The sequence below is a fragment of the Pteropus medius genome, unplaced genomic scaffold (genome assembly GCF_902729225.1).
Source record: "Pteropus medius unplaced genomic scaffold, Ma_sr-lr_union100, whole genome shotgun sequence".
Lineage (NCBI taxonomy): Eukaryota > Metazoa > Chordata > Mammalia > Chiroptera > Pteropodidae > Pteropus > Pteropus medius.
The window spans coordinates 1,453,835-1,481,176 of record NW_024349802.1 but is presented as its reverse complement, the minus strand read 5'-3'; the positions used below and the strand labels follow the sequence as shown (position 1 = coordinate 1,481,176).

The 27,342-nt window shown below is 47.6% G+C and overlaps 1 protein-coding gene and 2 pseudogenes across 2 annotated transcripts; 1 reads left to right on the top strand and 2 right to left on the bottom strand.

Annotated features, from left to right (window-relative positions):
* GLRX3 (glutaredoxin 3) lies at nucleotides 1-27,342 on the top strand. 2 transcript variants are annotated; one of them, XM_039835983.1, is made up of 11 exons: nucleotides 1-149; nucleotides 4,935-5,043; nucleotides 11,539-11,613; nucleotides 12,436-12,637; nucleotides 17,314-17,486; nucleotides 17,723-17,784; nucleotides 19,835-19,892; nucleotides 21,459-21,511; nucleotides 23,900-23,939; nucleotides 24,025-24,117; nucleotides 27,074-27,342. In XM_039835983.1, the coding sequence occupies exons 1-11, from the start codon at nucleotides 55-57 to the stop codon at nucleotides 27,125-27,127; spliced, it is 1,014 nt and encodes a 337-aa protein (XP_039691917.1). In that variant the 5' UTR covers nucleotides 1-54; the 3' UTR covers nucleotides 27,128-27,342. The 2 variants fall into 2 exon arrangements, with proteins under 2 accessions (XP_039691917.1, XP_039691918.1); XM_039835984.1 differs by lacking the exons at nucleotides 19,835-19,892; nucleotides 21,459-21,511.
* On the bottom strand, nucleotides 5,893-6,011 carry LOC120581793 (uncharacterized; annotated as a pseudogene).
* Nucleotides 7,234-7,348, bottom strand: LOC120581835 (uncharacterized; annotated as a pseudogene).

The following is a 27,342-nucleotide window of genomic DNA, read 5'->3' as shown; positions in this document are numbered from 1 at the left end:
GGCCCCGCCCTTCGCACCGCCCGCGCTCGATTGCTCCTGTCTGGCGGCGGCAGCATGGCGGCGGGGGCGGCCGGGGCGGCGGCTGCGGCTGCGGCTGTGGAGGTCTGCTCAGCCCAGCATTTTGAGGAGCTTCTGCGCCTCAGAGCCAAGTGAGTGGGGCGGCGGGCGGCAGAGTGAGGGGCGCGGCGCAGCCCGACCTCACGGGCGGGCGGGCGGAAGGGGCGGCTGGGCCCTGCTCCCCACCCCGGCGGAGAGCGGGGTCCGGCCCCACGCCCCGACCCCGCGCGGCCCCTTCCCGCCGTGTCCCCCGCGAGCGGCGGCGGGCAGGCCGGGGCCGTGCGGTCGTGCTCCGTCCGCGCCCAGCGCCCCGAGCGTGCCGGGCGTGGGCAGCGCTTACGTTCAGAGCCCACCCGCGGCGGGGGACGGGGACTTCCTGTTCGTGGGCCGGCACCGCCGGGGTCCCGGCCCTTCCGGGGACGCCACGAGGACGCCCGCAGCGACGCCGAGGCCGTGTCGGGGCGGATGGGACTCCGAACGGGCCAGCGCTCACGGGTCAGTGCTCAGGGGCGCACAGGGTCCTCGCTTTGCAGGCCCCCTCCCAGGACCAGGCTGTTCTCTCGACGGCGCTCCAGCGTCGGTGGCCTGGGAGCCAGCCCCCTGCTCAGCCTCTTAGTGGCCGCGGCCCCCCGGGCAGGTTTCCCCCAGGCCTCAGTGTCCTGGGCGGTGAAATGGGTGACAGCAGCGTCCACCCCAGGGTCGAGAGGGTTAAACGAACGGACGCCTGCGTGAGGAGCGCGCGACGTCCCTCGAGGGTGTCCGGTGCGGGGCAGGGTGCCCGCGTGGCGTTCAGGAACGAACGCTCGCCGACCCCAGTGCGTTGGAACTTTGCTGACGAAAGTGAATTAGACGCAGGTGCTACTCTGAGTGGGACAGCGGCCGAAGTGGACATCTGGTGACATGGGGGTTTCGTACCTTTGCTGAAAACGGGAAGGGTGACAGTTGCTGTCTTACTTGTAGAGGGCCGTGGAGGTGAGAAGTTAAAAGTGTTAACCAAAACAGCTCCTTGACATTTCAAGGTTACAAGACAAGTTTTTTTTTCTCTACAAAAAAAAAAGAGATGGGAATGACGTTTACGCATTGATGAAAGGTGGGTTCTGATTCATCCAGCGCTCCACACATCTTAGGTCAGAGCAATTACGGAGTCACCAGAGGTGGCCTCTCAGAATGAGCCGGGCTTGCGTGGACCTGCCCTCAGTAAATGAACTTACCATCATCTGGAAGTCTAGTTTGCTCTTCGTGTATTTGACATTTTTGTTTTTCCGTTTCATTGTTTAGACATAAAAGTCCTTAAAACACCACAGTCGGAAAACTTTCAGTGTAATTACCATTTGGATGTGTTCTTGCCGCTGGCCTGTGCTTGAGATGATGGGGAAAACAGTGATAGTTTACATGGGCGCGGTGGAAATGACGCCTGCCTTCAGGGAGGGAACGCATCGCTGCAGACATTTGTTAATGTAATCATTTCAAGTCTGCTTTCCAAATCTTCTCACTTTTAAAATTTTGCATGAAATGAAATTTTTTTCTTTGCTTAACTCATTTAGTCCCACGAGCTGGGCTGTATGGTGGAGATATTAGTACCTGTTTGCAGAGTAATTAAGATCTTGCCCATTTGTAAAATATTTAATAGAGTCTAGTATGTGATAGTGTTTAATGAGTGGTAGCTAGTATTATCTTCAGGTGAATAACTGCAGGAGCAGAGTACCTGTAATAGTAGAGAAACAGCCATTTATTGAGCACTAATTACTGATGAAGACCTGAGGTTCATTACATTGTCTAAAATCACATTAGTCAGGATTTGAACCTGGCCTTTCTCTAAAGATTTTCCTTAAACAGTGCACCCTGCATTTCGGGCTATCCACGAAGATGGAGAGAATGCTGTTGCATCTAATCGAAGAGAGGATGATGGCGTTTATGTTTGTTTCAGGTTTATGTCCCTGTGATATTAGGTATAATGTACTTAATTGGGAAGTGGAAGTTAAACCCCTAAATATGAGAATATGGTGGCTGGTTTAAAATAAGTTAACATGAGTGTCATTCTTCAGTATTTTCATAGTGCTTTTATGTCTTTGTTTATCTTCCCGACATCCCAGGGTGTTAGTTATTGCTATTGGAAGTTAAGAGAAGTTAAACTATTCTTCAAAGCCACTTTATTGTAATGAAATTTAAGTTGTATGTGTGTACTTTTAATTTTCTTTCTTGCATGTCATACTGTTAAAAAGTTTGGTAACCTATTTTAATTTTTAAAAAATGTAATTGTGAACATTTTCCCATGTCATTAAAAATTCTTCGACATGTGATTTTTAATGGCTTTATAATATTTTATGTGACTATTAAACGATATCGTTGAACAACATTTTTATAGTTATTTGCTATGGAAAATAGTGGGAAAGTATCCATACACATCAACCTTTGTCTCTACCTTTTTAGGATAGATACTTGAAAGTGTGTAAGAAATTTCTGACTGGTTTCAATAATGTTAACCAGCAGAATATGAAAGTACTTGTCTCAAACTTTATAAAAATTGAGATATTAACTTATATACTATAATAAAACGCACAGATCTTAATTGTTAGGTGTGATGAATTTTAACAATTGTATACACACAAGTAACCAACATTTAAAAGAAGGATAGAAGCCCGGAAGGTTCTTTAGCCCTTTCCAACCATCCCCACCACGGATCTGCTTTCTGTCACTGTAGACTCGTTTTACCTCTTCTTGGGCTTGATATAAATGGAGTCACACAGCTCCTGGTTTTCTGTCTGTCATGCTTTGCTCGGTATGTTTTTAAGATTCATCTATCTTGCACGTATCTATAGTTGACTCTTTTTATGGCCGAGTAGTATTCCGCTGTATGAATGTACAACAGTTTCTCTAGTTTGTGGACATTGGGTTATTTCAGGATTTGGCCATTGTGTCTGAGGCTGCTGTAAACATCCCGCGCAAGTCCTTTGGGGGCCTGTTGTCCTTCTCACCATGACTTAGCCTCGGGGACCCCTGCCGGCTCGCAGGGGCGCTGTGAGGTGAGGCTGGCCTAGACAAAGGCTCCTGCAGGAGGTCTTCAAGGGCCGGGGGGATCACTGTGGTCTGCGTGCCACCAGCCAGAACTCAGATGCGGGGCCCCAGCCAGCTGCAAGGAAGACTGGGAAAGGTAGACTAGCGGTCCGCCCTACAGGAAGAGGAGACAGTGCTGGATGGCCCCTGCCTCCCGCCCACCAGACGCACGTGTCTGCCATAGACGCTGAGGCTCCTGATCCAGTGGGGACAGTCCCTCTTCTCAAGGTGGATTCTCCACTCCAGGTTTCCCCTGCCCTGCCACCACTGAGACCTTGCATCCCCAACCGTCTCTCCGGCGTCTTCAGCCTCTGTGTCCATTGGCACTGTTCCCTCACAAACTATCCAGACTTTCTCATGTTTAAAAAAAGCCCATTCCTTGATCCTGTCCTTTCCTCTGCTTGGTTCCCTCTGTTTACGGCCAAATCTCCTTTGGAAGAGTAGGTTTCTCGCCGTCTCTCCTTCCTCATCTTCAGTTCGGCTGTCCACTCGCTGCAGTGTGACTTGTCCTACCATCCGCCGGAACCGCTCTTTCCATTGCTAGTTGTCCATTCCTGCTGCGTCGGGAGATTGTCACTCCTTCCTTCTGGACTTCCGTGAGGCCCCCAGCCTTGCGGTCCCGCCCAGGCTCCTTCTCTGTCCCGCGGCGTTGGTGAGTGTGGTGCCGGCCTGAGGGTTTTCATTCCCAGATCTGCAGACAAAGTGCAGACCTCCTTCCTGAGCCCCCAGCCATCACTGACAGCCCCCTGGGCTTCCTTCCCTCTTGAGTTGGCAGTGTCTGTACTGTGGTTCATGGCTGGTGCCACCAGAGCCATCAGTCACCGAGCCAGAAGCCTGGAGTCAGCGCTGCCCTCGCCTCTGGAACCCCCAGTGCCTCCCTTGGCTTCCAGTCTCCTGGCCCTGGGCGGCGGGCCCCTTCCCTCAGCTGTAGGATTGTGCTGGTTTTCCAGTGTGTCTGTCACGCCTTTCCTCACCCACAGGTTAGCTGTCCTGGGTTCCTCTCTCTCTCTGGTATTTTAAAACATGTTTTCTTACTGATATTTCAGATTTTTTTGGTTAGGAGGATTATATTTGAACTTAGAATCCTTTAAAACTGAAGGGGTTTTCAGTTGGATATGAGGGTAGGTTTCAAGATATCTTTGTCAAGATAATTTTATATGAAAATAGTTGATAGGTACACTCTGAGATTCCCAAGAATTTCACCAACAATTTATTCGTCCACTATTCTGTTCGTTCATATTATCAATTTTTACAAAATCTTCTGTAGCGGTATCTAAAGAAGTGTGTCTTCGTCAAAAGCAGCCTCATCTTCCCCGTGTTTTCTGCTTGCATGCTTTCGTTTTCAATGTTTCATTCCTGTTCCCATGGACACAATCTTGCGCCTTCATGTTAGTACCGCGTTTAGAAAGGTGAACACTCATGTGAACACTCACGTCGATGGTGACCGTGCTTCTGCAGCCATTTTCCACAGCCACTGTGCCTCCGCTGCAGAGGCCTAGTCCCCGCCTTGCCAAGGGTCTGGACATACAGCCGGCTTCCGTGACTCTTACTTGGGATGGAAATGTATTCAGAATCGCTTCATGTGAGCTAAGTATTGACTCAAGAAACGTCATTAACTTGAAAACTCATCTAAAAGATTCTCAGGACCGCGCAGGTCCTTAATTTCAGTCTGTGTTTAATACAACAAAATTCTAGCTGTGCAAAAACAATTCAGGCGGTCCTCATAAAGGTTCTGTTTTAGTGGTGGAGTTTAATCTGTATCAGTATTTGGTTATTTCTAAAGATACCATAAATTTTAAAAGCTGCGTTTTGTTGACTTGCAGGTCGCTCCTTGTGGTCCACTTCTGGGCACCATGGGCTCCACAGTGCGCTCAGATGAACGGCGTGATGGCGGAGTTAGCCAGAGAGCACCCCCAGGTTTCATTTGTTAAGGTATTTCAGCTTCGGCGTCATGTCTTTCCTGAGTTTATTTCCACTGTGAGAGAGGAGTGGTGTGCAGTTCTGCATGTTTATGATTGGCGTTGGGCTCCGTTATTTTTGCAGTCGATTATTCCTAAAAATCTTAAAGTCGTTTTGTATTTTTCAAGTACCGAGCGGTGTTAAGACTCACCCCACTTTCCGTAATGTGCACATGAGGGAGGGTGGACCAGTGCATGGCCCCGGGGGCCCTGGGGGCTCTGTGCATGAAAGCAGGTCCTTCACTGGACAATTTGGTTTGGATGTAGGAAAAATATTAACGGGGGACGTGTTTCAGTGAAAAGCGAGGTGTGATGTGGAAAGTGGAAAAGTGATCTAAGAAAGGATGTGTAAGGTGCGAGGAACCAGGGGACAGACAGGGTGACGCTGCTGTCTGGGACTGGGCAGAGCTCCAGGACAAACGGAAATTTTTTTCTAGCTTGTTCAGGAAACAGAGGAAAAAGGAAGCCAGACAGTCTCTCTCTTGCCTTCTGGGTTTGTACTTTGTTTTAAATAACCCCTTCCTGGTTCTTGGTCCATTTTGCACGCTGCGTGCTCCTAGTGTCCCCGTTGGGTGAGTGGGCCCTGGGAAGCGATGATTGTGGCTGGGTCAGGTCGCCTGGGGCAGCACACACAGCGTTATCACTCAGGACATGGTGCTAGCTTAGGCAACAAAGCCAAAATGTGAGTTGAGGCTCTTAGAAACGAATTGTTGGAAAGGGAGGCACACCCTGTATTCAAAATCTGAATCCTTAGGATTTAAAACAGACAAACAAACAATCAAAGCCTTATTATTAATTAATTAATTAACTTATTTATTTTTAATGCCTGCAGCACCTGGTATTCCCAGCCCATCTCTCATCTAAGTACTAACCAGGCCTGACCCTGCTTAGCTTCCGAGATCAGACGAGATTGGTCACGTTCAGGGTGGCATGGCTGTAGACTTAAAACCTTGTTTTTTAAAACCAGAATTCATGAGTTCATAGGACACATTGGCAAGTATACCTGTATATGGGGTCGAAAATGACATTAGCTGTGTTTATATGCCGCTTTTTATGTAGGCACAGAATTCAGGCAGGGTAATTTATTTGTACAGTAGGGATGTAATTTTCAGACAGTAGCTATGTAGATAAATGCGCTTTGAATAGGGGTCACACTTAGATGGCTCAAATCACGACGGGGTAAGAAGCTGCGCAGCGAGAAGGCTCACGTGCTCCTTCCAGTTGCCCTTTGTCCCACTCCGTGAGTAACTGTGTTAATTTGTATGAATCCTTCTGTTATTTCTTTACGCAGATAGAGCAAGTATAAATATAATGACTTGCTTTTTAAAATTTAAGGACTCATTTAAAGTTCAAATGAAATGTGTAATGTAACCTTAGAATGTAACCCTAAAATGTCCAATATAAATAATAGAAGGGGACATTAAAACTGCATGTTTGGTCAGTGATAAAAGATAATGATTACAAGTGAGATGAATGATTAAACATTTGAATCATAAGATTAATCAGGATTGATGGTAATTGTTGTAAGTCTGCTTTTATGAGTGTAACGTTACTGGTTTAGGTAACACGTTTTTCTTCGCTACCATTTGAATGATTTATGGAAAGTGACTATGGGATTACTTCTCACATTGGTACCAGACTTGGCAGCGAGACTTTAAGTCGTTCCAAGTGCTGAAGTGTCTCAGCAAGCCAGGGGTTGGGAAGCCCTTATCTGCTATGGATACCTGACCCGATCGCACCTGCCATTTACGGGGAGGGCGACGGTGTCGACGCGTAGTGTGTCCAGGTGCTGTCACTTTCTGGATAGTCTCTCGATGGCATAGTTTTCTTTCACTAGACATCATCAAGGGCGAACACAGTTTGCATGGAGTTTGTAAGGCAGATAATTTAAAGGCCACACTGCTGAACAGCAGTGGGCCCACGTAAACCTGAGTGTGGCCGAGGCCTGCAGGCCTGTCCTTGTAAGAGGTGCATGGCTCATCAGAATAGCTTTCTTTTCCTAATGAAAGCTTCTTCAAGCTTCTGGGCTGTAGAACTGATGTTCTACTACTTTTGTATCTTTTACTATGATTTCTTAGTCTTATTTATTTTTCATTCATTTATCCATTCATTCATTCATCCGTACGTACGTACGTACGTACGTACATACATACATACATACATACACCTACAGCACTTGGTCTTCCTAGGTCTCCCATGCAAGTACTAACCAGCCTGACCCTTCTTAGCTTCCGAGATCAGACGGGATCGTGTGTATTCAGGGTGGCGTGGCCGTAGACGGTTTTGTCGTTTAATTACTGTTTTGATTGCTTTTTGGACTGCGTGGCGGTAAGGACCATGGAGGACTTGGTAGGTGGTAGGGCTTGGGGTAGGAACCTTTACCCTGTCATTTTTTTTTAAATTGCTTTCCTTCGTGTAGGTAGCTCCCACCTCCCATGCCAGCCTCTCTCCCCTGCCCCCTCTGCCAGCTTAGTACCCCAGTCTTACTGGGCTCTGGTACTCATTTTACCATATGATGCACTTTGGTACCAAAATTATCAGTCAGGCTTATCAGCCATCTGGTTGGTGAGGTTCTATTGTATCGTATTTCCTTTAATAATAATTTCGTTTGTGTAATAGCTGCTGTACTCGCATTTTATGTCCACCGCAACTTCAGATATAAGGTCAAGGATACAGAAGGAGTTATATACTTAAATTTGTACTTTTTCATTCTTTAGAAAATAGGAGCCTTTATAGTTTGATTTATTCTCAAACGTGCAACCATCTTAAAGCTATAGCTCACACTTTAATTTCTGCAGATCTGTACGATCAGTGTAGATCATTTGTGTAGCTTATACTGCATCATTCTAAACGCCTGTGTAATTAGCACGTGTAAGCAGTCAGTGTAGGGCGGTCTCCGGAAGGTCACTAGCTAGCTGCATAACTAGGCAGCAACTAGCTGCATAACTAGGCAGTAACTAGCTGAGTCCCTGTTTTTCCTGTTTTTCCATGACCAGCTTATTCAGCATCTTAGCGTATATAAGATTAATTTTTTAGGAATTCTAAAAATGTTTCTAGTAGAATTGTTAAATCTTAAAAATATCCTAGCTTTTATCTATGCTGTTGTGGTAATAAAAAATAACGTAGTTAACACAGTTTATTAGCTGGTACTTTGCTAAGTTTGGCAAAAGTCTGTAAAAAAAGTTATCAAGAATGTTAATTTAAATATTTATTTTGAAATGGATATTCGTCTGACAGAAATAATTTGATTTTTAAAAAAAATTTTCTTTTGTATCATATGTCACAGGGTAGAAAGAAGCCTCTGAGGTTTGACCAAATGTCCCTGAATGTAGGCTTAATTGTTCCCTCCTCAACCTTGGAGGCTCAGCGCTACCACCAGCAAGCGTTCATTCCCATTCTTGGCGTAGGAATAATGGCCACCATTTGTTCAAGTCTGTCAGAATTTATTTGTTGGACACTTACATGGCACACATCATGCTCGTCACGGGGAATACGGAGCAGGAAGAGTATAGACCGTAAACGGGTCACGTAGTATCGAGATGGTAATAAGTGCCACAGAGGAAGAATCGGCGTGCGGCGCAGGACGGGGACTTGGGTAGGTGGGGTGTTCTGTTCAGCTCGGGCTCGAAAGAGCTAAGCAGTGAGAAGGAGACAGTCGTTGAAGAGCCGCGGAGAGCTTTTGGGCAGAGGCTTGGCAAGCCACGCGGGTAGAGGGGCGGGCCCAGGCCGGGCCAGCGGGGCTGGCAGCGGGGCCTCGGGGCAGGGGAGAGGTGGGCGAGGTGGGCGAGGACTGGAGGACTGGGCGGCCTGCAGGCGGGGTGGAGCTGGGGCTTCGCTCCAGGCTGGAAACCCGGCCCAGCTCCTAGGTGGATTCCTCTGGCCGCTGAGCGGGGAATGGCGTGAAGCGCGGGGGAGCGCAGACCGGTCAGGCGGCCGGCGCACTGCACCAGGCGGGAGAGGCCTTGGACACAAGCAGGGAGACAGCGCTGACATGATGGTCTGAGTCCGCTTATGCTTTGGTGGGAGGACCCAGATGACCCATGGATGGCTTGGATGTGGGGGAGAGAGGTGGATTAATCACAGTTGTTAACTTTTTGATTTGAGCAAGTGGGTGGGTTAAGTGACAGAGACCTGGTTTAGTGGGGGAGGTCCGGGGCAGACGTCGAGTGTGTCGTTGGAGGTGGGGGAGAGGTCTGGCTTGGGTAGAACTTGGCTGTCGTTGCCACCTTGGGGTTCCCCTGAGCTGTGAGGTTGGGCGAGGCCGCTGGAGGGCACAGGCAGGCTCGGAGCCCGGTCCTGGGGTAGGTGGCCGTGTGGCGGTTGGCCAGAGGTGAAGAGGCCCGAGATGAGTGAGAGTTAGAGTGGGGGAAAGGAAACCTGGAAAGCCGCACAGGCTTTGTAGTCAGACAAACTGGGGTCCGCTTCTCAATCTAGCTACTTAGCAACTGTGTGTCTGGACAAGTCGCCTATGTGCCTAGCCACCTGTGAAGGTGAGATGGTGGTGTGCCACAGCCCTCTGGTCGTGCGTAGACTACGCACGCTTCTGCGAGGGCCCACCGTGCTTTGTGGCCCAGAGCAGGCCTTCGTGGAAGACGGATCTGCTGTTGACCGTCTTTGGTCTCTTCCGAATGCAGATCATTCGTGTATTTTCTGTTCTCATTGTTGTAAATCACATCCAACAAAGTATTTCCAAAGAGTTTTAGTGTCGCACAGGTTTCAAGGATGGGGCAGTGGCTTTGCCTTTACTGATGCTCCTGGCCTGTGCCCAGGGGGGTGTCTGCCACCGCTGCCTTTGTCTTCCTAAGCTCCGGTTTGGGAGCTCACAGTGGGGGGCGGGTGGACTTGTAGGGGCCCTCGCGGCTTTAGCAGGCACATCAGGAGAGTAGTTTGCATCCCAGAAGAGCTGTCAGTAAGGGGCAGTACTGGAAACCAGCAGAAATCCGAGAGGAGAGCGGCTTTTAGCACTTAGGCGTTTGTTTTTATGAGTCAGGATGCGACCTGTCTTCTCTGCTTTAAGACCATTTTATCTCGTTTCCACTTAGTATCGCCTTGTTTTTGATTTGCATTTTCTGTTGGGCGGGGCTCTGAAGTGAGCCTGGCCTTCGGCCAGCGTGGGAACGCCTCAGGCCTCAGTGGGGTGAAAGAAAATCATAAGCTGCCTTTGTTGGCACCTTTTCTACTCCTCTTTGGTCGGCCGGTGGAATTGTGTGAAAGAACATCACCGAAGTTTCTAAAACTTTAGAGTCAGATAGCTGCCTCCGAACGCTTTGTCTTTTCGTTGTTCTTCACTTTTATCGGAGAGTCGACATTGATTGAAAATATATATATTTTTTCACAAAAATACATTTAAGAAAATGAAAGTAATTGAAAATGTTGTTTTAAAAGGATGTTCCTAAGAAAAAGGAATTGCAGTAGTCACAGGGCAGCCCAGAATACATGAGGCGGAAGGTACGAAGCGAAGACACGTATCAGGGTCCTTTGGGATAGAGAGACGGCGTCGTTCAAGCTCTCGGTGAAAACAGTGTTCCAGGCCCAGTGGAAATCGTTCACTCTTGAAAAAATACAGTAGATGTATTTAAACAATTTTAACAGTGTCGTTTATCAATAAATTTTATTTCCTACAGGTATAACGTGAATACCGATTTTTATTGGTTTTAAAAAGTTTATATTACATTGACAGTTCTATGAGAGAAAGATGAAATATATCTCGATTTTTCTCAAAGTACATTGTTTATAAAGCCCCGTGTAAATAGCTCACAGTAATCGTGTTGTAATTATTTGGAAATTGTGCTAGTAAATATGTTTAAATCCGTGCGTCAGCCATCACGTCATATATTGTTGAGGAGAAATCATCCAACAGAACGCAGTCATCTGACTTAACGCGCACGCAGTGAGACCCACGGCAAGTAAGCTAGCAAGCTGCTCAGGGCCCTGCAGCCTTGCAGGAGTTAAAAGTAAAATTTATCAGACATCAATAGTTTATTGAAGAAATACTCCTTTTTGCTTCATAATTTGCAGAAGGCTGCAACTGTCAGTCATGATGTACTGCCTCTTGAAATTAGTCAATAGAGCAAACAGCAAGAATTGCTGTGGGCAGAAAATAAGCACTGTAATCATGACATAACTGGGGTCAGTGATTTATGGATTTCAATATAGTAGTAGCTGCATATGATTGAAAATTTACTAGGTCACTAGTGCACCAAAAATTTTATTCACAGCCTCCAGGCATCTTTTGAAATGTGCAACAAAATAAAAACCTCTGAACCTGTTTTGACACTGCAGACTCAGTGGATGACATGCCAGCCCAGTGAGTCTCATTTAAATGTAAATGTGTCATAAACTTTTGTACGGTACTCTTTAAAATGTCAGCTACTTGAAGGGATAATGCACAGGAAACTGATTTACCTATTGAAGTAGTATAAAAAAAGGACCTTTTTTATAATCAAGCTTAAATTCTTTTATTTTAAAGTTGGAAGCGGAAGCTGTTCCTGAAGTATCTGAAAAATATGAAATTAGTTCAGTTCCCACCTTTCTGTTTTTCAAGGTAAGGTTAAACATGGCACTAGAGATTCTCCGTCTGTCCTGGGCCCGTGGCGGGGGGCATGGGGGAGGGGTCTGTTCTGGTCCCTTTTACTCACCAATCTCTGATTATTGGGCATTGAGTTGTTCCGGCTTTGCTTTCCTTCTTTCTTTGTTTGCTTGCCCTGGCGGTCCTGGAAAAGTGACAAGAACTGTAGAGGTCCAGTAGCCAGAACCAGAACTTGCTGAGAAAAATCCAGATGCATGCTGTAGACCCCAAGCACTCCTGAGCTGGGTCGGCGTGGGTTGACAGGACATGCGGCCGGACGTAATGCAGCGGCCGGCCGGTTCTGGTCTGATTAATGATGCTTAGGAAGCGGCTGCAGATCTGTGCTTCCGGGCGCCTCTGGGTGTTACTGCAACTCCCCAGATGCTTCCTTCGCACTTAATGCAGGAGTCACCCGGCCAGGTGCGGGGATCCTTTCTGCTTTAGTTCCACTCTGATCCGGTGGGAGTTTGAGATGTAAGGATGTTTAAGCCGCCCAGTGAGTCTCACTTAAATGTACATGTGTCATAAACTTGTGTACTGCACTCTTCAAGAGATTCGATCTTTGGAAATTTACAGGTGCTTTCCTAGTATGTTTCCAAAAAGGAAAGAAAAAGAAAACATTTATTTTAAAACGCAGGTGATCGGTGGTTAGATTTTTTAAAACTTCTCCAAGAACAGTCCTGACTCCTTTACAAACTGGCGAGAACTGTGCATTCGTACTTGTGACAGTTTTGGAGCCTAAAATGCAGAGACGATGGAGGAACGCCACAGTATTCTAAACGGGTTTTTTAACTTCAGAATTCTCAGAAAATTGACCGATTAGATGGTGCACATGCCCCAGAGTTGACCAAAAAAGTTCAGCGACACGCATCTGTGGGCTCTCTCCCACCCAGCGGTAACGAGCACCCCAAAGAAGACCTCAGCCTGCGACTGAAGAAGCTCACGCACGCCGCCCCCTGTATGTTGTTCATGAAGGGGACCCCGCAGGAGCCGCGCTGCGGTAAGGAGCCGCCTTGCGACCGGGGGACGGGGGCGGGGGGACCCTGGCCAGGGTCGGTGCCTGTGAGGGGCCCATGCGCTTGTGAGGCTGCCCGTCTCATACTTGGGTTCGGAAAATCAGAAAGGGTGCAGTGTCACTGGGTGACGTGACTCAGTTTGCACTGTGGACTCGGGGAATGTCGGAACCAGGAGGCATGGGAGCAGACATCTGATTCAGGGTCTTTGTTGTATACGTAAGTACCCGGAGATAGGAGGGCAGCACACTCAAGGTCACCTGGTGGCAGAGCTTGATCCGTTTCCAACGACTGTGTTTCTGGCTCCACGAATGGGCGTTTTGCCTGTTTAATTATGCTACGAACACTTAGCCTCTCTTTCTTGGCAGCCTCCTTTTATTCACCTAGTCCAGATTCAGCAGTTTACAAATTTACAGAGTTTGATGGTGGCGCTGTGTCTGCCCTGGGTCCTTCTGCCTTCCCCGTTGTCTCTCAGCGTCTGATGGTTGTGTTTTTCACTCATTGCTGTTGTTGCCAATGCCATGGTAACTTAGAGATTCCTCATTCTGTGGCTTATAGTCACTCTTGTTTTCTAAACCACACATATGCTCATAATTTTGTCCTTAATTTTTGGAGCTCTTTGACCCCTCTGCTATTGGGTTTCTGTTGTCTGCTTTTTCTTGTGCCTCGTGCAACATTCTCGTGCTGCATCCGTGAGCATTCTCTGCCTTTTGACGATGCTGTTGAGAATCTCAGAGGATTCGTTCGGCTGCATAAGAGGGAGTTTATTAAGACAGGTGGCAGGGAAACTGTGTGCTGTCGATAGGGTTACTGCGTGTCCAGTGTGGCTTTATAAAAACAGCCAAGCTTCCAAAATACATTTAATTGTAAATTCTTTCCTGTATGGTTAGCTAATTACATACTGAATCATGAAAAAGTCTAGTTAAAAAAATAAAGTTTTGTAATTCTGTCTCAAAAAGATAAAAACATGGTTCCTTTACCTCCCAGTTCAACTTCAAAAATTTCCTCGCAGTGTCTATGTGTCAGACGCCTGCCCTCATGCATCGGAAAGGTGACACAGTCTGCACTAGTTCACTAAAAAGAGCAGCAGCCGGGCTCTGTGCGGTGGTTTGCTTTCTGCCATCATTTTTGGCATTTCACGTGGTGACCTCCATCATCAGCCCCGGCACGGAAGTCTGGCTGTGACCGGTGTGTCACACCTAGAGAGCCTGCAGGACAGCCAGTACAATGTGCTCTTCTCTGGGCTCGGACAGTAGCTTTCTCCCCATCTGCTTCTAGTGATAACCTCACAAAATGGCAGGTGGTCACACCGAAGCTTGGTGAAGGTGCACCAAGGTGCCAGAGGGGACACTGGTCTCTGGAGAGCATCGTGCACAGATGTCACGACTCTGCCCCACGCCACCTACCTTGATAACTGGAGGTGCAAGTCCGTCACCCTCGTGTCTTCATTTCTTCCTTGGTGGCGGTGGGGGTTGCAGCCAATCCTGGAGACCCTTTTCAGTTCAGATATTCTGTGGTTCCGCTTAGAAACCATCCTTTTCCTACTTACCTTTTATTTCGTTAGACTGACTTTATGATATATTTAGAGCCATTTTTATATTAACTGTCTGGCATTTGGAACACAGTACAAATAAGTTATCATTAAACGAGCTTTAAAACATTTCAGAGTAATCTGAAAAACACGATATTATGGACATTTAGATAATAAAAGACCTAGCTAGGGAATTGAGAGATTTTTAGGTACATACGATTTAACAGTTCGGTTCCGCACAAGTCCTTATTTTATTCTTTTAATTTTGAAACAACATTTTTAATAGGCTTTTCTGTTTCCTGATATTTTGTTTTCTTTTATAGCATGTCTTTCTATAGTAAATGGCTCACAGAGTAAATAGATCAGTTTACAATTTAGTGTTGGTATTCTCTAAAGAATATCTGCTTAAAGATCAGTTGGAAGATGGCTCTACGGTGACTGTGCCTTGCCACTTCCTTCGTCGGCCACTCCGATTCCGTTCGCCTTTTCCTATGTGCTCTGCTGCACAGACCGTCTTTATCTTTAAACTGTTTTCTTACAGGAACGTAGGCGACTTTCACCCTCTCCTTTCTGAGTCTGCTTAGTGGATCATGGTGTTTGCTTTGCCATCGGCACGTTCGAGGTGAGGCGTAGGCAGAGCCTCCTTTGTGAAAGCAGTGGGCATCGACTCACGAGCGCGAGCGGCCGGCGTTTCTGTGTTTTGCGCAGAAGGCGCTGTGGCAGCCCCACCATCGGCGATGCTCGTCATCCCCTTTGGACCCCTTTGTGCAGTAGCTCGGCCTGATTTTTGATTAGCTGTCCCCCACTTAACTTTTGTTAGTCAGAAAACATGAGTGAGTGGCATTGGAATTTCCGATCGAGGAAACCCGGAAGCCTGGTACAGGGTCCCCGGAGGCTCCGTGGACTCCGTCCAGCCCCGCGCGCTTCACACCTCCGTCGTCTTAACCTGTCCTTGGGCCCTCCCTCCCGAGCTGTGCCGTGTGTCATGAGCCTGACATGTTGATAGGGTCTCAGTTGTTAAAGGATTAGACGATCCTCATTCTGTGCTTCTCAGGAGAGCAGGAAAGAGGGCACTCGTGTTTCAGGAAGATGTACTGAGATGTACATCTTTTTAAACAGAATCTTAAACCCTTGAACATGCGGGTTAATTAAGTTATTTGGGAATTCTTGTATCTATTTCAGTTAACAAAGCTTTTAGCAAAGCAAAAGGTATTTCAGCCACTGCACAGAGATTTCTCCTGCAGTGGGAGTCATCTAACTGGGTTTCACTTTTTAAGTCAGACACAAAAACTCTACAGGTTCAGAGTGTTCTTCTTGATTTTATTGTTATTAGATAGTGACGAAATGTGGCAGTTAGGTGTGTTATTCATGTCACGTGTCATGGGTAGAAAGGACTATGGCTAGAAATAGTGGTTCTCTGGCTGTTAAATGTGTTTTTATACTTTTAATTATTTTTTTGCATGCGTGCATGCATTTTTCTTAAAAAGTGTGTGCAAATATTTTGTTATTAGAATAAAGCTTTCTTACTATTTTATCCTTAAGCATAACATTTCCAGTCTGACACTTTAACCCTTAAAAATGAAACACTACCAATCAATCTTTCTAGTCTGCATGTAATTGCCTAAAGCTAAAAGAAAGCTTTTTCTCAGCCAGTTGCAGTAGAAATGAGCTAATATATTGGCAACAGAATAACCATCAGCAATCAGCCCTTAGCTGTTTACTAATGAACTCCCAGATGAATGAAAAAATTTCAGAATCAGTGTTTTACTTCAGGCTGTACATGAACTTAACACTTCAGTTGTAGGAAAAGCAACTTATATACTATCCAAGTAAATAGCAGTGCTTCAGCTCAGTAAACCGCAGGCCTGGGAGGTGTTTGGAGCCAGTGGTAGAATCTCCTGCTTCACTAGTACAGTAGAAGTGCTTTTGTATGACATCGGGTGAAGCCTGTTCTTGAAATCAGTCTTTTACCGAATTTTATGATTCGATTTTATTTACGAAAAATTGCCAATACTGTTACATCTTATAGGAATTTCGAATCTGAAGAATAGGTTATTTTCCAGTGACTTACGAGCGTTTGAAGGGAAGATGATGAAACGTGAAGAGCAGAGTGGTGCAGATACTGACAAACGGTTGGGAAGAATTAGCTTATGGAAAGAAAAATATCCTCTTAGAACGAATAGATTTAGAAAAGACTGATTCACACCTTACCCTTCAGTACTGATGTTATAATAAGAAGCTGATGTCAAAAAAGTACAGAACAAAAATGTATCACAAAAGCATAATAAAATCATGGAACATAAGATTGTCGCTACAGTGTAGTAAAAAAAAAATCACATAATGTGCTTTGGGGAATGTAAATAGTTTTAAAAAAGAAACTGTCAAGTTTGACACCAGATGAGAAAGAACACCCTTAGTTTATTGACAGTTCATGTATAACAGCAGAGAAGATAGCTTTGAAATTCACTGTGCTCAAATATCCATTTTAGAGTAAAAGAGAACATATTCCTCCTTGATTTTTAATTTATTAAGAGCTGGTAAAGACTGGGAACTGCTGAGCTAGATACCCAGGAAGTAGGGAGAGGCACTAGAAACCAAACAGAATTAGGTTTCCAGCTCGATTAAGTAGGAATTAAAAATGACTACCGTAGAGTTTTTTCCTCCACCCGGTGCTGATTTCTCATAGATTTCCAAAACAGTAGAACTGAGAGGGATGGTCCTGGGTGTCCAGGTCAGTCCCCTCATTGACGGGCAAAGACAGGGAGGGGAGGTGGCTGTCCAGGGCTTACCTGTGCATCCCCTCCGTGCATGGAGCAGGTGCCAGGGCTGGGGAGCTCCAGTCTGGGCAGCACTGTGGGAACCGACGTTGAAGAGGAACTTCGGCACACGCGCGCACACACTTTTTTTTTTTAACTCGCGAGTGTGTTAAAAAGCTAAGCCGTACCAGAGCATGCGGCGTGTGGTCCAAAGTCAGATGAGGGCTTCTCGAGATTTGTCTTCTCTTCACGTGCTCTTCAGCCGGTGAAACGGGGGCATCTGTGTTCAGTAGGCGATACGTCCTCTGATTCAACTTTAATCGTGTGTGTGTGTGAGAGAGAAACTAAGCTCCTTGTTTCCTTTTTCTGAACGCAGGTTTCAGCAAACAGATGGTGGAAATCCTTAACAAGCACAATATCCAGTTTAGCAGTTTTGATATCTTATCAGATGAAGAAGTTCGTCAGGGCCTCAAAACCTATTCCAATTGGCCCACCTATCCCCAGCTCTATGTGTCTGGAGAGCTCATCGGAGGACTTGACATAATTAAGGTTAGAATCAAGAAGTCAGGACCTTGGGAAGAGCTTTTGTTTAGAGCACACTTTCATAAGTGCTGTAACAAATCTAAAATATAAATTTATTAATCTTTGCTTTTCCCACTATGAATCGGGGACGCTTACGAAGTTCTTCTGATGAGACGATTGATTGGTGGTCCGTGTCATGGAATGGCCAAGGAGATTTACGTTATCATAAAAATTTTCTTAAACTTGCTGTGTGTTTATTTCAGGAGCTAGAAGCATCCGAAGAACTAGATACAGTTTGCCCTAAAGCTCCTAAATTAGAGGAAAGGTAAGTGTTTTAAAAGTTTTAAGTAGTCTGTCATTTATTCTTTAAAATATATTTTTGAGTTCTGTTTTTGCATCGCTTTTCTGTATAGAAATCAGAGGTCTGTTTTTGTATGCCAGGATCGTAATTGTGTTGTTCCCAGTCAGACTAGTCATGCAAACCTGGGAAGGTCTGATTTGGACGGGGAGAGTTTTGCGTCAACTCAGTGATTACGTGGAGGACACTGTATTTACAGAAATGCCGTTGTCGCAACAGGCCAGCCAGGCTTTAGCTTTCTCCGCATTTGGAGCGGGCACCCAGCTGTCCGGTGCTCAGGTTTTAGTACCGGCTTCTGCTCGTGGCGTAAGTCTGGATACTTACACGGAGCCCAGACGCCGCCGCTATCACCGTGGAAGTCGAGTGTGACAGGCATGTGCTGCCTGTGTGGCGCTCATGTCGTTCTAGGCTGCGGTGACTTGAGTCCAGGGTTTTGGAGTCGTTTTCTGAAGGAAGGCCTGCAGCAGCCCTTAGAGAATCATCTACAGAACTCTGGGACTTCGCCTGTAGGGAGACTTACAGGGATTTTTATTGTAACAAATATGAACTAACGTAGAGGTTTAAAAGAAATTTATTTCGAAGTACAGCAGCATAGCAGCCATTCGTTGTCGGGGCTTGAGTTTGTAAAGTAAAACTTCATGTTGTAACTGTCTTGCCATTTAACCTTTTGAGAATTTCTAAAAATGTTTAATGATCAACACGTCATTTATCTGCTCTTGGTTAATAAAGTAATCCTCATGAAAAGTATTCCATATATGTCAAACTGACCTTTAGTGCCACATTTCCTCAAACGATTTACACCCTTTCCTGCCCTTTCTGGTAAGGAAGTGATGCTGCTTGCTTCCCGCTCTGTGACTCTGGGACCCCCTGGTCCCCGCTGGGTAGCCCCGGGGCTGACCGAGGCCGTGCTCTTTATGTGCTTGTGTTTGCTTTCTGTTTATTTTGTTCTCTGCTGAATACACCTTGCTATTTATGTCCCTGTTTCTTTCTCCTGTGCTGTGTCTGTATCTACTCTGGTTTCAGACACCAAAAGGTGACTGTCTAAAATTATGTAGAAAGGAAACTTCAGTATATTTTGAGTGATAAATAAGTCTCCCAGTAAGACAGTGCAGGAGCCCAAGTCCCAGCTCGGTGACACCTCCGCGAGTGGGACAGATGGGCCTTTGCTGGCTCCCTGGTCCAGGTAGTCAGGGTAGAAGGTGAATGATCAGGATCAACATTGTGTTCTTTATTTCTTACTGTTGTTTTGAGAGTTAGCTACTAGTACTATATTGAAAATGTACGTGACGTGGCTTTGTGCGTGGTTTGTGGTTTCATTTGTGATGACTTCATTCTGTGAGGAGATTTTGAGCCACGAATGATCCAGAGAACCAGGAGAGGGAGAACACGGTGCCGGGACTGCCACAGGGCGGAGAGTTTCTTGAGCCCCCTCTCCCCACGCCGGCTGTCCCTGAGATCCGTTACTGACCTCCAGGCTGACATGCGGATGGCGGACATTCCTGGCAGCAAGTTAGATCGTGACGTTTGGAAAAAGAGTGTGTGAAATAGTAAACGTGACATTCAGATGAGAGCACTTTAGCAGCCGGTGTTCCAGGCTCTCACGCTTCCCCACCCAAGTGGCCTGAGCTCCGAGCGGGGAGCCGGGCACAGCCTTGCCATGCAAAGGGGACTCGCGGGACGGGCCTGAGAATTCTGCACGGGCTCTGAATATGGGCCCCTTTGTGCACAGTTCCTTATTGAATCGGTGATTATTATTTTTTTAGTAGTGTGAGTTAATGGGCTCCAATTGCAACTCGAAGGAACATTCGTTGCCTTAAAAAGCCATATCGTGCTTTCCAGTGGCTTAGGGAGAGAAGGTAATAAAGGGAAACGTCAATGCATTTGCTTGTTTAATGCCACTCAAAGCTGTGAACTGTCATCCCTCTGTCCCTCAGATGTGCGTGCGGCTCCTGACGCCGAGCAGGAGTGGTGTTTAATAATCGAGCTGAGGCATTTTATATCAATTTTCTCTCCTTAGGCTCAAAGTACTGACAAATAAAGCTTCTGTGATGCTCTTTATGAAAGGAAGCAAACAGGTAAAGAACTCAAAAATGGTTTTACTTGTAATTTCGTTTGATGATAACATTGGCAACGAGGGGCCATTTAGATCTCTCTTCCTGGCTTCAGCCCGCGAGGCTGTGGCGCCATCGCACAGTCGGCCCGGCTGCGGTGGCCTTGGTGGCCCTTACAGAGATATTGCGCGGGGCGGACTCGCGATCGGCATCTCGGTGGGGAGCACTGCCTCCTGCTGCCGGGCGTGGTCAGCTACCCTGGTCCCCACTGTCCGCACTTCCGTGGCTCTGTGCGGTGCCGTCCGGGACCATCCGCGTGTCCCCTGACCCCGGCAGCGTGCACCTTGGTCGCCGCACTTCCCATAGTTGTCAGATTTGCAGCTCATGACCATCCGTCCAGATGTCTGTGGTGGAGAAATGGACCCTGCTGCCTCGAGATGCTCGGCACGTGTTTGACGAATGAGTGAAACAGCTTTTTTCCTTTCTTTCACGTGGCTGTATATTCCTCCTTTTCTAAAAAGAGCATCCATCAGATTCTCAGAGGGCCTGCCCCTAAGTGGTTCAGAACCAGACAGCCCGACTTCCCTCCGTATCCTGAGTCACCATGTCGCTCCTGTCTCTGCAGTGGGATGGCTCTTGTAGCTTTGTCACTCGACCTCCCGGAGCCTCCCGTTCCTCTCTTGTGAGCAGACAGCAGGGCAGATGGCAGGGCGCCCACAGGATCTTTTCAGAATGAGGTTACGATAACTTGTGCGGAAGTTAATATAACTAACGTAGTGAAAGCAATTAGTTTACATAATGAATTAGTTAATATAACTGTTATAATGAAAGCAATATAACTAGGAAAAAGGTAATATGAATGTCAACATGTTGTGATCGCTGGGTAAGGACCTAGATCCTTTGACTGGTTCCCACTGTTTATTAAAACAAAATGGAGGATGTTAATGATTCCCGGTAGTGGAAAAAATCATCTTTTTTTTTCTTCTTGGTGATTATTTTTATTCTCAGAACATTTTTTCCTGAAGGCCAGAAAGTATTCGTACATCTTGGGAACAGAATTATTAGCTCTGTTAAGACGTTTATGGGTGCCAAATCTTTTCTACAAGATTGATGGGATTTGGGATCCTGTGGCATAAAAAAAGTAAGATTTCCATATCCTCAAAAAAGTTTGATACTCTGTAATGTAAAGATAAATTTACATTTATCTCTAATGGAACAGGAAAATGACGATTATAATCATTGCAAAAAGGTTGAGTTAGTTGAGATCATCCATCTGGATGAGTGAGTAGAGCATGGAAGTTTGGTGTAGGAGAGCTTTTGACCACAAAGATGATGACCTACGAGAACACATGCCACCTCTGTGTCTACAGTAAGTGTGGGCCAGCGTCAGGACGATGTCAGGATGGGCCAGGACTCTATAAAGTGCAGGGGGACTCAGGTGGCCCCCGGATCCACGTCCGCCGACTGCGTTTGGTGTGCAGAGGCACCGGGGGCCTGTCGTTGTGTGGCGCGCTGGGCCGTGCGGCCCCACCACGCCGGGGGCCGGGTGGAAAACGCAGGGCATCTGAAAGCTTGTTTTTCTAAATTTAGGAAGCTAAATGTGGATTCAGCAAACAAATTTTGGAAATACTAAATAGTACTGGGTAAGTACATCTTATTTTCAAATGGCATAGTTAAGAAATTTCAGCTCTTCGGCTGTGCTGCTGCTGTTTTCCAGTCGTTATGTTTGTAACTGGTCATGTATTATATTTACTTTTGCTATAATGTTTTGTGAATGCTTTAACTTAGATTACAGTATTTTTCTGGCCAGTGTCAGCCTATTGGTAACATAGAGACCCTGGGGACCCCTGCGGTTCTCAGACACCATAGACATAACTATTTGTCTGCTCCCCCGAGGGAAGTTCATAACTGAATTCTTACCAGGCATAAAGATGTTTTAGGGAAAGTGTATTTGAGCTTTTTAATTTTCTTTAAAAAACTATTCTAGTTTCTAAACAGTTCAGGAAACCGATAAGGCACATGTGAAGGTCCGTTATCTGGACCTGAGAGGTGGGTAAATTAAGTCGCAGTGTCCATGCTTTTGATCTGCCCAGGGATGGAGCTGCCAGGTAAGAAAATTGTGATTGATTTTTGTGATTAGAAACAAAATCGCTTTATATATCAATTATATTTAAATCAAAAAAATTAAAAAACAACAAAACCACTTATTTGGAGAGATTTAACAAACGTTCTGTAGGTTCATCACATGTTTTTGCTTATTTCTCTCCATTATTTCTTATTTCACAATTGCTTTTTAATATTATATTCTAACCATAGCGTTAAGTAGATTTGGTAAACACTGTGAAATTATAGAGAAAGTAGTCCTTGAAATATTTCGACATTCTTGGGCAGAGTTGAAAGTAGGTGAGTAGCGTGGAGTTTAATACACCTTTAGGTACATAAAAAAATGATCTTTTTTTTTTTTTTCCCCCAAACAATTGTGCCATTTTACAGAGGAGAATCTAACCAGCCTATTTTCCTATGGTACTCAGCTGCCCCTGCTTTTCCCTACCCGAGGACAGAGGAGAGGCTGGCTTGCTTTGGGTCATCAGTTTTGTGGCCCTGCTTCTCTGTCTTCCTCCTGCCATAGGTCCACGGTGAGACACTCAGTTCCCCTCTCCCTGGCTCAGCGTGTCCCCTCGGGCACACCCCCGTAAGTTCCTGAGGCCAGAACTTGACAACACCGGGCCCATCTCAGCTCACGTATTTGCGGGGGAAGTCTCCCTGGCTTTGCTTTCTGCCCCATGCCTATCTGTCCAGAGGGGATGGCAGTGACCAGTTGTCCCAGAGCACGGGCGTCTTGGGAGAGAGTGGCCTCCGGCCCTGGCCTGGCTGACCCCTCTACCCTGAGAGGCCCTGGGGACCCTTGCGGACCCCCGCGGTTCGCCTTGCTGGGAGTCACAGCACGAGGAGAAAGCTCCATCCGTTTATCCCTTCCCCCCCTCCCCCGCACTGGTCTTCTCTTTGCTGGCCACAGGTCACCTACTGAGGCCCGAGTCCCAGGAGTCCACTGAGGTGTGAGAGGCACCTTTTCGGGAGGCGATCAGGTCTCCCACGCGCGCTTGGGCCCAGCACTTAGACCCCGCGGAGGGAGTCCTGTGGCTCATCACTTACCGCACTGCTCAGGTCGAGAGGTCTGCCTCCTCCCGTTCACCTTGCAGCGAGACTTATGTTGTGTGGACCTTTTTTTTTAGTATCCCTTGTTGCCCTTTCGAACCTTCCTTTTTTGGTACTTGCTGCCGATTGATCTTGTCTTTTGTAAATTTTTTTCTTTTACTGCTTTGTACCATGGACAGTTTTCTTGGGAACTTGTTTACTAAGTAAACAAGATTTCCTTGTGGAGTGGTTTCGGTGTCCGTGTGTGACATTTCCTTTGGCTAATGTTTGGCAGTGCACACACGCCCCGTCTCCTGCAGGGGCTCAGCCACATGTTCCTGCTGATTCCTTAACCGTCTTATCATGAAATCCTTCTGGGTGGATGTGGTCGGATTTCTATGAAATGGTTTTTCATTCATTTATATGAGTCACGCTCATCATACAGCATAAAGCACAACTTGCACTGGTTTTATGCGCATTGAAAATGTGTGCTCTGAAATAACTTTGTTCTGTGTTGGAAGCAGGCCATCACAAGGTGGCGTTCGCTGGCAGTGTGCTCATCCTGGCTGGTGAGCCTCAGCCCAGCCCATGCTCACCAGCCTCTGACCACGGCCGGCAGAGCATAAACGTTTATCTCACCCTTTAAGAAAAAGTGTGCCGACCCTGTCTACCCCAACATGGCCTAGAGGAGAACTCAGATAAATTTGTATCTTGAGATGACTTATTCTTTGTAGGATTTGACAGATTAAGAGGTAAAATCAGTTTGGTTTTTCACAGTAAAATTTGTTAGCAATAAAATGATCTATTTACTTTTCTTGACATATTTAAAAGAAAATAGTATTACAATTTTTGTTTAAAACTGTATTTCTCGTTAAAGTATTTTCTCCTTTTTGTAGTGTTGAATATGAGACATTTGATATATTGGAGGACGAAGAAGTAAGTTCTGTGTTTTATGTCCTTTGTCTTATTTTGACCACCAGGGTCTGGTTGGAAGGTTTCAGGGTCCCCCTTATTTCCGTAGGTTCGGCAAGGGTTAAAAACGTACTCCAACTGGCCGACGTACCCCCAGCTGTACGTGAAGGGGGAGCTCGTCGGAGGCCTGGACATTGTGAAGGTAAGGCTGGCGGTTACCGGGCGCCCTCACGAACTGAGAGTCGGGCGTGCTTGAAAATGATAGTCATTTCGAATGGAGACGCGGGGTTGTCCTTGACACCTTTCTTCTCTGCCCTCGGATCCAGCCATTTCTAGACCCGTATTACCCCTTCTGCCACCGTCATATCTTGTCGTCGTCACGGTGCCTGCCGCATCAGACCGTCTTACGTCCCTCCTGGGCTGGCCCGCCGTCCCCCTCCTGGGCGTCCCCTGGCCCTGTCTGCTGGCACAGCTCTTTCAGCTCTCGAGGGGCTGCCTGGAGCCCGGGCTCCGGAAGCAGGAGCTGCGGCCCAGCCCCGAGTTAGGTCTTGCTCGCTGTCCTATGCCAGGGAGAACTCTGCGTTTCGGTGAGGGCGGCCTCGCGGGCCCACCGTCGCTTCCTGTCCGTGTCCTTCCAGGCCCCGCTTGCCCACGAGCACTCAGGCGCCCGCTGCTCCTGCCCTGTGTGACAGTTCCTGGGCGGTCCCCTCAGGTCCTGTTCCCCTCGCTCATGTGTTCTCCTCAGGTGCCGGAGCGAGGGGCACCAGGCCGCGGGCGGGAAGCCCGAGTCCCAGTGGCAGCCTGGCCCTGCTGGCAGTGCCACGGTCACCCGAGGTTACTGACTGCAGGTTCCTAACAGAAAAGTGCAGGCTGGTCCTCGGTCACAGCCAGGGCCCCCTTTGGTTCTCGTGCCAGGAAGTCGGGCGGCTCTGTCAGGTCGTACGCACGTTTCGAGGGGACGGTTTCTCTTACACGTCTTTGATAATTCATTTTCTTCTGTGCTTCGCTTTAAGTGCATTACATTTTAAATGGGTGTGGCTTTTCTCCTAGGCTGTGAAGTCTGGAAATGTGTGCACCCCCTTCCCCCAGCCTCACGCTAGCACCTGTGTGCCCCGGAGCCCTGCCGCCAGCCCCAAACCCTGGCAGGAAGCCGAGCTTTCCTGTCCTCAAAACCCTCACCCTGCCTGGGCCACGGCCCGGGTGCTGGAGGCGGGTGGCTGTGACGGGCGCGGGAGAGGGCCTGGCGGCCGGCCAGGCTGCAGGGAGACCCACCTCTGGGGTCGGAGCTCCGGCTTCTGGTGGAGGCTGGCGTGCTAGCGCTGCCTGCAGTCAGCTATGGGGTGGCGGTTTGAGGCGCGCATTTGGTGAAGCGGGAGGACGCGGGCCCGTGCTGGGTGTCACCGGCACGGTGGGCTGGCGGGGCTTACAGCACAGGCCTTGGGTGCAGAGGCTGCTGGTCCTGCGTGCTCTCCGTGCAGGTGTCCCCTGCCCGGTTCCAGGTTTGACGTCACACTTCGTCAGCAAGCCAGCGAGGCATTTTCCTAGTAAGAGGTCTCGGTCCTGATGGGAAAGAAGGGGTTAACTTAGTAGCTTCTGAGTGGCTCGGAAGCAGCAAAAGTGGACCTGCATGCGTGCGTGTATGTGTGTGTGCATGTGTGTAGACATAAATAATTTTTATAAGACAAACAGTCTTCAGACCCCAGACACTTTGCGCCCGTTCCTGTCCAAATGTTTTTTGGCGTGTCTCTGAGCCCTCGGTGACTCCCGGGAAGATGCATCGATGAGTCTCGTTTAACTCCACAGCCGATCTGTGTGAGCAGCTTCTTCCCAGGTACATAACCGGGTGTTACGTGACTTTTTATGTCCGCCTGCTGAGAACGCACGCATTTGGAAATCCGTGATCTGTCATCTTTCTTTGAGAGGGTAGCTGCTCTTAGGGACTCGCTGCCAGGTTGCCCGTCGGTCTGTTTCTTGCAGAGCGCAGTTCTTTGCCTTCGGCCGAGCGCACCAGCATGTGCCACAGGGATCTGTCCCGCTGGCCTCTGCAGGAGCACCGCGGGCTTTCTTCGTTGAATGAGCGATCGAATAAGTGAATTGACTCAGTGACTCAGCGACTCAGTCTCACGTCCGAGAACAGTAGCTGCTGTTACCCGTGCTGGGCGAGTCAGTCCCACCCTGAGGCGCGAGGTCCGCCACCGCAGCGTATGGGCTGGGGGCCTGGGCGGCCAGCCAGAGCGTTTTGTCAGCTTGTGCTGTAACCTGGTCGGTGTCCACAGCAGGCCCCGCGACGGCCGTGTCGGCAGCCGCGCCCCATGGCAGGTGCACCCTGCGTTAGTGCTTCGCAGGTCGAGATGCACTCGGCCTCCAGCAGCAGCGGAGGGGGTGCGGATGGAGGAGCAGGCGATGTCCCAGCGAGTCCGGGCTGTCCCTGGCACGGCTGGCCTTTCCTGGGTGCTGCTCGCCTCCTGCCTCCTGAGTCAGGTGCTCGGGAGAGGCCTGCTTGTCCCCTGGTGCAGTAGGACTTCTGCATGTTACGTGGGCAGGAGACCCCACGACACCACTGAGGGCCATCGGAGGTCACGTGACAGCATCACAACCGTTTGGGTTTAATTACAGAGGAGTGTGAGTGGATTTTAGTGGTTTTATTGATCGATGTTCATGCTGCTTAGGGATAACCTGACACGTTAAACTAGAAAGTCTTATCCTCTTCGTCACATTCTAAACTCGGTTCTGTGTTCCTCGTTTTAATTCTGAAAGGGACACAGCGATCACGTCTTTGCCCTGGTTTCTGGCCTTTCCGTTCACGCGTACGCGGTAGCGCTGCTGCTGTTCCGGGCCGGGGAGGAGGAGCGCAGGTGTCGTGGCAGCGCGTGCGCGTGGAGCTGGCGTCACGTGGCTTTTTCTTCATTGTCTCAGTTTCTTTCTTTCTTGCTGTCGTTTGAATAGGAGGCTTCATTGTTTGCTGCAGTCGCTCTGTTTGCTAATGCGGACAATCTGTTGGTTTCAGGCTCCTTTTAACTTTAATTTTGTGATCTGATCGTTTTCTTTTGCGTCTCTGACGGACGCACTCTGTAGTTATTTCAATACTTTCATTTTTCATGTGTACATATCCATGTTATTGTTTTCTTTCTCTTTTCTTTTTTTATTTAAATTTTTAGGAACTGAAAGAAAATGGTGAATTGCTGCCTGTGCTGAAGGGAGGAAATGAATAAGTGTTAAACCTGGTGCCCAGCCGTTTGGAGAAACATTTAGTCGGAGCGGAGCCGTTGCTGAGTTGGCCCTCAGAGAAAGACTAGGCAGGAAAACACTCTACTGTCCCCGGTTTCGCTCTGCGTGTGCCACAAGGTTGCGCTACGTAAATGTATGTTACGTTTTTTTCCACCAAAAATAGAATGTAATAAACATCTTCAAATTCAGTTAACAATAA